Here is a 9599-nt window from a genome sequence, read left to right as displayed (position 1 = left end):
CCTCCCTGACAGCATCTCAGCCATCAAAGGGGTCTCCTGAGTGCAGGGCCTGAAGGCTGGGCTGTCCTTAAAAAGCTGCTGCCAAGAACAAGCCCAAGGAATTAGACTTTAAAGAGGTCTTTTCTCATTCTTTTCTCCCTGTGTTGGGGGCAATAAGCTTGTGGCAGCTCTGAGATCTATTAGACAGCAAGTGGAGCAAGACTCTATTCCTGGTGTCCAGAGGCCATGTGGATGCTGCAGAGGCTCTCCATTACCTCTTTACGCTGCCACATGTATAGGAGGGCTGATGGCCTATATTGTTCCCTGTGGAAAGGAGTCTGGAGGGGTCAGGAGAGAAAGGACACTCTCCGTGTGTCTTGGGGAGGGCAGTGAATGGAGACTCAGAAGATGAAACACCCCAAAGGTGAAGTTTTCCCAGAGTAAGGCACTAAATCCAGATACCCACAAACCATGACCCTGCAGTTCTGTGGGAGCCAGTGAAACTGCAGCAGGCACAGGGAAGGGAGACGGCAGAGATGAGGGAGCTGCCTGAGGTGCCCCAGGGAAGGGGCTCTCACGCTGTCTTGGGGAGCAGGGCTGGTGGGGAGGCAGAGGGGGACAGAGGCAGGCAGGGCTGGGCATCACTTGCAGCATGAATGCGGGAGAGACAGAGAGTGACTGGCCTGTGTCTCCTTGTGCCCTTGGGGCCAGCTCCAGCCCTGGGGCTGATGGGGAGGCTGAACAGCCTCAATGGCCCTGGAGCTGCTGTGCCCTTCAGAAGGGCTGGAGCTGTGGTGGGAGTGCCCAGAGCTCGGCAGCAGCCTGCAGCGGGAACTGCCATGGGGCCGGCCCAGACTGGGCTGCTCTGCTGAGGTGGTCTGGGGAGAGGGCAGGGGAGGTGGGGAGAGCCAGGGAGGGGCTGGGCTGGGCTGGAAGGTTTGTTGGGAGCAGAAAACAGCGCTGCTAGCTGAGCTGTGTGAGTGTGCAGGGTGGGAGCACACAGCAGTGTGATCGCGGTGCACAGCCAGGCCTTTTGGAGAAGGACGCAAGACATCAAAGGCAGAAAAGAGAGCGCCTGGACTGTGCCATGGTCCCTGGACACCCTGAGGAAGCTGCCCCATGAACACTGGCCAAAACCAGCCCTGAACTCTGGCCATTTCCACCTCTGGCAGTACAAGCAGCTGTGGGCAGGGACTCTGCTGCATGGCAAACTCCATCTTCCTCCTAGGCTCAGTGCGTGCAGGGGCATGGCCAGCCCTGTGCAATCTCTCCTGACCCAGATGCTGCCAGACCCTGCAGCAGGGTTGTTGCAAAACCCTGTGTGGGATTCAACTGGGGTTGCGCAGGGGTAGGCAGCGGTGAGAGGCTGCCACTGCTGGAGGAAGAAGCATGGATGGCTGCCATGGGGACTGTGCTGGGCAGAGGTTTTCCCACCCCGAATGCACCCTGGTCCATGCAGTGCCTGCACCATGGGGCTGTGGGGCTATGTGGGGCAGTGGGACTTGTCCGACCCAGCTGAGGAGGTCTTCCCTGCTCCCTCCACAGTCCCCAGCTCTGCCCACTGTCACCCCATGGGCACTGCCACAGTCCCTCTGTGCTGAGTGATGAGGTGTCTCTGTGTGCCCTTCTCTGAGCCCATGTAGCCACCCACAGTGCCTCTCTCTGCTTGGAGCTGGTCACGGTGGGCTGCCTGCATGGTCCCAAGAGATCCTGGCCAGACTTGGCCTTGGAGACAGGCTGTGATGCTCCTCAGCCCACAGCATGTGCTGAGTGCCAGCCCAGGAATGTCCCCTGCAGATGAGCTCATGCTGTGCAGGAGACATGCCTGAGGCCTGCAGGATGTCCTCACCCCACGATTCTTCTTCGTACAAAGGGGGACCATCGGATCCTGTCATGGATGAGTGGAATGCACCTCATTCCAAAGAGAGAAGCAGCAATACGTTTTATTGAGGTAAAATAAGAATTTGTCAGACTTCAGTATGTTCAATGGAATTTCACGAAGTTTGACAGTGGTTTGACAAGGTTCAGTAAGTTTGATGGCAAGGTTCACCTTATTAAGTACTGCATGGAAGAAAATTGAGTTAGAATCGAGTTAGAGTGATTCACACGGAGATCGGAGACACAAAGAGTAAGGAGGAACCTTCCGTTGAGTCACGGGCTACAGAGTGGACCCGCTTGCCTTCTAAATGTTTTTTGGAGCCTTGGGCCAGCCATACCAACCTTAGTCTCAGACTTGGTCAATAGTTTATGTCTAATGGAATCGTCCATACAATGTTTATAATAATATTGAGTAGCTACATGGATTAATAAAGTTTCATAGTATTAATTCAGCATGCTGTCAGTTACTTAGTGAGGATCTGTTGCAGGTAAGGCATCTCTCCACCTTGGGTAAGGAAGGATCTCTCAGTCTCAGGAGAGGAATTTCTAACCTTAAGAAACGTTCCTGCTCAAGGGGAGAGTCAGCGTGCGTGTTGCCCATCTGTAATTCAAGGGAGAGCTCACATTGGCCCCATCCTGATGGTAATATTTATAGGGTGAAGTAGTTGGCTTGAAGTCAACAGTATAGACAAGATAGATGCTCTTGTTTTAATTCTGGTATGGTGTTCTGTACTTTGATTATCTTGCACTTTTTGGTTTTGAAACCACCTTTCGAAATAGTTTTGAAGACTCATTCACTCCCATGTATGCGAGCCAGGTGCTTTCCAGTTCTCAAGTTCCCCCCAAGGACGTGATGCCCATTGCTCTTTAGTCAGCCAAACCAAAGTCTGGCTAGGAGTCAAGTGTGTCCATCAGACGTAGGAGCAACAGCACACATTACTGAGCCCACTGGGCCTCCCTCTCCTGCCTTTCCAGCCTGGGCAGAGGCACAGGAAATGCTTCTCGCAAGTTGGAAGCCCAACGGGACTGGAGGGAGTCATGCCCACTTGCTCCCCTTGGCTAGCAAAGGAGGAAGGGAGGCCCCTGTGCACCTCCCGTGCTGGAGAGAGGAATCCTCTCTGGAAGGACATGCCGACTGCTCTGCTGCCTTCAGCTCCCAACAAGCCAGGACCCTCTGCCTCAGAACGTCTGAGGCTTTCTGATTTGATATGAGTTGATGAAGATGCAGTTGTCTGAAGGGCAGGGAGGGGAATGCCATTTCTGGGGACTTTGCTGTCCTGCTCACCAAATTCAGAGATGTCTCTGGTTCAGTTGCCCTGCCTCGGTTTACATTGTGTTTCTGGGGGGTCAGCACTGCCTGGAGCTGTAGACACAGTCTCCACCTCCTCACAGCTTCCATCCCACCAGGGAGGCAATCAGATTGGTTTTACTCTCTGCAAATCCTCAGGAGCAGGAATCTTTAGAGACTCGTTTGTGCCATAAACCCTGGGACACCTCAGAGGGCAGGGAGCCTTGAGGTGCTGCTGGAGACTGAGCTCAGGAGCTGCTGGGAGAAGAGGGCAGAGGCAGAGTAAGGAATGAGCCCTGGTTCGGGGCTTGCAGTGAGGTCCAAGAAGTGAAGAAGTGGTAGGGAAGGGGCAGAAGGTAAGACCCTGACCTTGGACTTCTTTGCCATGATCCATCAGAGCAGATGACACGGCTTCATGATGAGGACTGCGCGTTTGTGCTGGATGTGCTGAGGGTGAGTGAAGGCTGGGTCTTATTAGTCAAGCTGCTGGGTCTTTGAAGAGAAGAAATGAGAGCAGAGAGCCCTGAGTCTCAGCCTTGTCCTTTCCTTCATGTCTTCCCACCCCACCTCCCGCTTTCCTCCGCACACCCCCGAGCCCCTGGCACTGCACAGTGAGATCCCAGGGACAGCCCGGGGACACTCTCCCACCTTAGCTGGGCGGGGTCGGGGGGGAGCATTTGGGCAGGCTGTGTGGGGCCAGATTGCCTGTGCCCTTCACTTCATCTTTCACAGGGCTATTTCAGTCTTGCTTTGTTTTACTTACTGGGGCTATCAGTTATTCGGACTCACTTTTGGCAAACTCTCAGAAGAGTTCCTGCGATTATCATGCCTGGAAGAGATGCATTCCAGCCCAAGGGGTGGGTGTGAGACACTTGGAGGGAACTGCTGTTTCAGAGAGCTGTGTTTCCTGGGCATGAGCTTTCTCCAGTCATGCACCAAGGCATGTACCTGGCATGGCCCATGCCCCTGAACCTGATCCTCTCCCACTCACCCCCAGGCACCCTGCAGAGTCCAGCTCAATATCCTACTTTTTTCCGGGAGCCCCACAAGCACAGCTGGCCATGCTGTGGTCCTGCTGCTGGGCTGGGATTTGCAGGCAGGCCACCCCAAAGCCCTCAGGAACCTCTGCTGAGGAGGGAAAAATGTGAAGCAAATGGTTCTGCCCAGCAGCTTTTAATCACAGAATGATGGAGCAGCTGGGCTTGGAAGTCACCTCAGGATATCATTCAGTCCAAGCTCCCCTCCTAAAAGCAGAGTCAGCAAGAGCAGGTGGCTCAGGACCATGTCCAGTTGAGTTTTGAATATCCACAAGGATGGAGCCTCTGTAGGCTCTCTGGACAACTGTTCCAGTGCTTGACCACCCTATCTTTAAATGGAATTTCCTTATATTTCAATGTGTCCTTTCTTCCTGGCACCACTGAAGAGAGTCTGGCTTTGTCTCCTTTCTTCCTCCCATCTGTTCTTCCTGCACAACCTCTCCCATGGGGCTTGGTTGACTCCCTGTTACCCCTTCCCTATCTTTATTTGATTTCCTCCTTCCCACCTTTTGACCCACAATGTGGTTTTTAGCATGCTCTCTGGCAGTCCCGCAGCACAGTCCCTTGGCCATCTGAAGCAGTAACTCCTCATTTGCCCTTTCTCAAGGGAAGAAATTGGCCTGTTGGCTGATGGGGGAGGAGTGGGGTGGGAATCCTTCCCTTCTCATGTGAATGATTCAGCGAGCTGTGGCCACTGACCCTGCGATGTGCCCATCCCTTGCTTTGGAGGAAGGGTGGTGTCTGGCATGGCATTTCATAAACAGGGATTTTTTGGATAGTGAGTTTTGTTTTCTCTGGCACACCTTCTCTTTCCTGAGAGCAGAAGGATGTCCATCCTCAACACCTATAACACGTCTTCCTGGGCATAACCACAGGCATATCACATTGTCTGTTTCTGCGTGAGCAAATGCACATCATGGATTTATTCTACAGTGAGAAAGACTTTCCATTGGGCAGCTCGCCTCTCGAGTCTGCAGTGGTTCTGCTGGGATGAGTGTTCTTTACCCATCAGGAAAAACATTTATTTTGTGCTTTCACTAGTTATGAAACACAAACAGCTAATGTGAAGAGAGCAATGTCCTACCCAAATAAATGTTGAAGGTAAATGCTGAAATGAGTCTCTTTCTCATAGCCCCTCTCTGTGGCTACTGAGGAAATAAACGACAAACAAGACTGCATGGCCGATGGGGAAAGGGACAACAGGACATCATCCATGGATTTTGTGCTGCTGGGAATACGTGATGTCCTCATGCTCCAGAGCCTGCTCTTTCTCCTCTTGCTTATTATCTACTCAGTCACCATGGTTGGGAACATCCTCATCGTTGTGCTGGTGGTGGCTGACCGGCATCTGCACACCCCCATGTACTTCTTCCTGGGCCATCTGTCCTCCTTGGAGACCTGCTACAGCTCCACCATCCTGCCCCAGCTGCTGGCCAGATTCCTGACTGGGGACAGCAGTATCTCTGGTCACGGCTGCATGGCTCAGTTCTACTTCTTTGGTTCCTTTTTGACTACTGAGTGTTACCTGCTGACGGCCATGTCCTACGATCGGTACTTGGCCATATGCCAGCCCTTGCTCTATGCAAGCCTCATGACCTGGAAGGTCTCTCTACACCTGGCAGCTGCATCTTGGCTGGGGGGTTCACTGCTGCTGGTGGTAGTCACAGTCTTGTTATCCCAGTTGCAGTTCTGTGGTCCCAAGGCCATTGACCACTTCTTCTGTGATTTTACCGCATTGCTGGAGCTTGCCTGCAGCGACACCAGAGCAATCACAATTGTTTCTTTCATATTTGGTATCTTCGATGTAGTTTTTCCCTTCCTGTTCACACTGGCCTCCTACATTTGCATCATAACTGCCATCCTGAGGATCCCATCCAGCACTGGCAGGCAGAAGGCCTTCTCCACTTGCTCCTCTCACCTCACTCTTGTCACCACTTTCTATGGCACCCTTTTTGTTGTCTATATGCTGCCCAGAACAGCCCCCCTGAGACAGCTCAACAAAGCTTTCTCCTTTTTCTACACTGTCCTCACACCCCTGGTCAATCCCTTCATCTACGGCCTGCGGAACAGGGAGGTCAGGGAGGCCATCAGGAAGGTGCTCAGGAAAGCCCTGCCTTGCACCCAGAGCTCACACTACCTTGGTGACACAGGCAAAAGACACTTCTAGCTCCTTTGAAATCTCTGGATACCAGCTGACACTTCAGAAGTGCAAGCCTCTGAGATTGCTTGTGGATTGGCAAGGGCAAGAAAGCAAAAGGTCCTTGGAGGTAAATACCGTTGTTTAAAAAACAATGTTGAAAGTGTCATGGGTTTGCTTGTGCCTTGATAATAAACACCTTGTTGGTCTTATGCGTGGGAACTGTTGAAGTGTCAAGATTTTCTTTTCTAGAGGACATAAGAATGTGTATTTGGCCTAATAATTGAATACTTGTAAGGACCATCGCACGGGCATCTTTCTGACTCTGCGTTCCCAGTATGGGAATCATCTTCCCCTGTGATGCACATTTCCAGAGCATGAACCTCACATGTCAGCCACAAATGAAGGCCTACTGTCACTGTATCACTAAGAAAAGCAGGCCTTTTCTTAGGCATGTCTTAGGAATCAGTTGGGGATGCAGCAGGTGAGCAGCTGAGGAAGAAGCCTTTGCTTCTCCTGCTGCAAGGGGAGGTGGAGAGGCTGGAGTGGGGGGAGCAGTTCCTCTTTCTGAGAGCTAAAACAAGATCATCCCCTGGATCTCCCTTCCCACACTTTTTCCTCCCTTCTTCCCAGAGAAAGGAGCAAGTCCTGGCTCCAGCTGTGCTCGTCTGGCTCAGGCTCAAGCTCCTCTCTTCACCCTACATCTTCTTGGACAGAGACAGGGACAGCCACTGCCCTGCTACAGCTCCTTCATCCTTGGGGGATCAGGCTTTCCAACTCGCCCTCCTTCCCCACTGGCTGGGGCTGCCTGCGATGGAGGTCATTTTCCTCCGAGCAGCCCATAAGGTGCAGTGTTTTGGATTGGGGACCAAAGCCATGTTGATAACACACCAATGTTTTAGCTATTGCTGAACAGTGTCTGCACAGCATCAAGACCGTCTCTGTTTCTCACACTGCCCTTACAGTGAGGAGGTTGAGGGGGCACAAGAACTTGGGAGGGGACACAGCCAGGACAGCTGACCCAAAGAGACCCAACAGGTCCTCTGTTCCATATGGCATCATGCTCAGCAATAAAAAGGGAAGGATGGGGTGTTTTGGCTGGGTCCCCATCTGGGGACTGGTGGGGCACTAGTGTACTTGTGGGAGGTTGGTAGTGATTGCAATGTCATCACTTATTATTTTAAGGTTTCTGTGTTTTTTCTTTCTTCTTTGTTCCTCTTTCCTTCACTTATTAATCTCTTTCTGTCCTAACACATAACTTTCCTCAATTTTGCTCTTCCTATTCTCTGCCCCCATCTTGCTGGGGTGGGGAGTGAGTGAGGCACTGGTGGGAGGAAGCCAAATAGGAGGCTGCTTGGGGAGGAAGCAGAGAGGGCTGCCATGGGGACTATGCTGGGGAGATGATCTTGGAACCCCTAATGCACCCTGGTCCACGCAGTGCCTGCACCGCAAGGCTATGGGGCCATTGGGGCAGGGGGACTTGGCTGGCGCAGCTGAGGAGGTCTCACCCCACAGTCCCCAGCTCTGTCACCCACGGGCACTGCCACAGTCCCTCTGTGCTGGGCGATGAGGTGTCTCTGTGTGCCCTTTTCTGAGCCCATGCAGGCACCCACACTGCCTGCCTCTGCTTTGAGCAGTCACCATAGCTAGATGGCAGGGTCTCAGGAGATCCTGGCCAGGCTGTCCTTGGAGGTGGGCTGTGGTGCTCCTCAGCCCACAGCATGTGCTGAGTGCCAGCCCAGCAATGCTTCTTGCAGAAGAGCTGAGAGTGTGCGGGGAGCATGTGTGAGCCCTGCAGGATGTCCTCACCCGAGAATTCTTCTTGGTGTAAATGGGAACCACGGATCCCAAAGTAATTTCTGCTGAGTGAGACCTGTGAGGTCTGCACAAATGCTCACAGCTGTTTTAAAAGGAAAAAATAATGCCTCGTGCTCTAACGGCTTCAGTGCAATGGGGGTGCACACAGGCACAACTCTGATACCCTCCTCCACCACCATCATGACCAAAGAACAAGCCACTTCCATACTGACACTCAGACCCGATATGCCACAGCTCCTGCCAAAGTTTGTCTCTACTCCAAGCCCATTTCCACACAGCTTGTGCTAGATCAGGTGCTGTTGACATTTTCTCAACAAATTCAGAATATCTCCGTTGGCTGACACACAACCTTTCCTGGGCCCTTCCTCTGCTGATTGGCTCTTGAGAGATTTCTCAAACAGCCCCTAAAAACCAGCTCTCTCAACCTCTTCTGGTGCATAATGTGCTTCAATTCAAAACCACCTTTCTATCCTCTGCTGGACTATCCAAAGTCTATCAGGGACTTCCTCGTGCTGGGGAGACCCACACTAGACTTGGCAGTCCTGATGTGGTCCCCAAATAGAGGGGAAGCGTCACTTCCCTTTCCCTCCTGGCTGTGATTTTGCTAATCCCACCCAGGACGCAGTTGGCATTCCTCATCCCAAGGACACACTGCTCCCTCCTGTCCCGCCTGCTGTCCACCCGGACTCCCAGGTCCTTTTCTGCAGCGCTGCCTTCCAGCCAGTCATCCCCAGCCTGGCCTGTTGCACGGAGCTGTCCCAGCACAGCGACAAGATGAACGTGACATTTGTCTTGCTTCAACTTTGTGCAGGTTACAGGCAGCCCATTTTCACAAAGTTGTCAAGGGCTATGATATCCACATTTTTCCTCATTCAGAGGGCCCATCATGTCATCTTTCAAAGAATTCAGGTTAGTCAGGCACAATTTTTCTTCTTGAGATCATGCTGCCAATTCCCAATCCCCTTCGTGGACTTCAGGTGTTTGGAAATGGCTTCCTGAAGGATTTGCTCCATCACCTTGCCAGGGATGGACATCAAGCTGACCAGCCTGTAGTTCCCTGACCTACTTTTTGCTCTTCATGAAGATGGGTGGGATGTTTGCCTTTTCCCAAGCATCAGGAACCTCCCTCACTGCCATGGTTTTCCCAGAATGACAGAAGCAGACACACAATGACCTCAGACAGCACCCCCTGAACCCTTGGCTGCAACTCTTCACCTCATGTATGAGTGAGAGTTGGGTATGACCAAGTGAGTATGAGTTGGGTCACTCAAGCAGTGCCCAGCCTGGGGGAAGCTCTGCCTTGGGCATGAGGAGGGTGGAGGGACAAGGAGCAGGGAAGGTTGGAAGAAGACAGAGCAGCTCTGCTAAATGCTGAGGGGGAACACATTGCTGAAGCTGGGGCTCCTATCTGTGGGTCGTCAGTCAAAGCCTCTCTCAGCTCAGCTACTTCTGCCCTGCCCCA

At 52.5% G+C, this 9599-nt stretch overlaps 1 protein-coding gene across 1 annotated transcript; it reads left to right on the top strand.

Moving 5' to 3' along the window:
• The first annotated feature begins 5359 nt into the window (after positions 1-5359).
• On the top strand, positions 5360-6349 carry LOC132320271 (olfactory receptor 5AP2-like). The gene has a single exon (XM_059832545.1). The coding sequence runs from the start codon at positions 5360-5362 to the stop codon at positions 6347-6349; it is 990 nt and encodes a 329-aa protein (XP_059688528.1).
• Positions 6350-9599: the final 3250 nt, after the last annotated feature.

This window comes from Gavia stellata, chromosome 34, assembly GCF_030936135.1.
Source record: "Gavia stellata isolate bGavSte3 chromosome 34, bGavSte3.hap2, whole genome shotgun sequence".
Classification (NCBI taxonomy): Eukaryota; Metazoa; Chordata; class Aves; order Gaviiformes; family Gaviidae; genus Gavia; species Gavia stellata.
The sequence above is the reverse complement of the archived record's forward strand: the minus strand, read 5'-3'. Positions and strand labels throughout refer to the sequence as shown.

Excerpts from the sequence above, each read along its gene's own strand:
- LOC132320271 (XM_059832545.1), top strand. The coding sequence starts at position 5,360 with ATGGCCGATGGGGAAAGGGACAACAGGACATCATCCATGGATTTTGTG.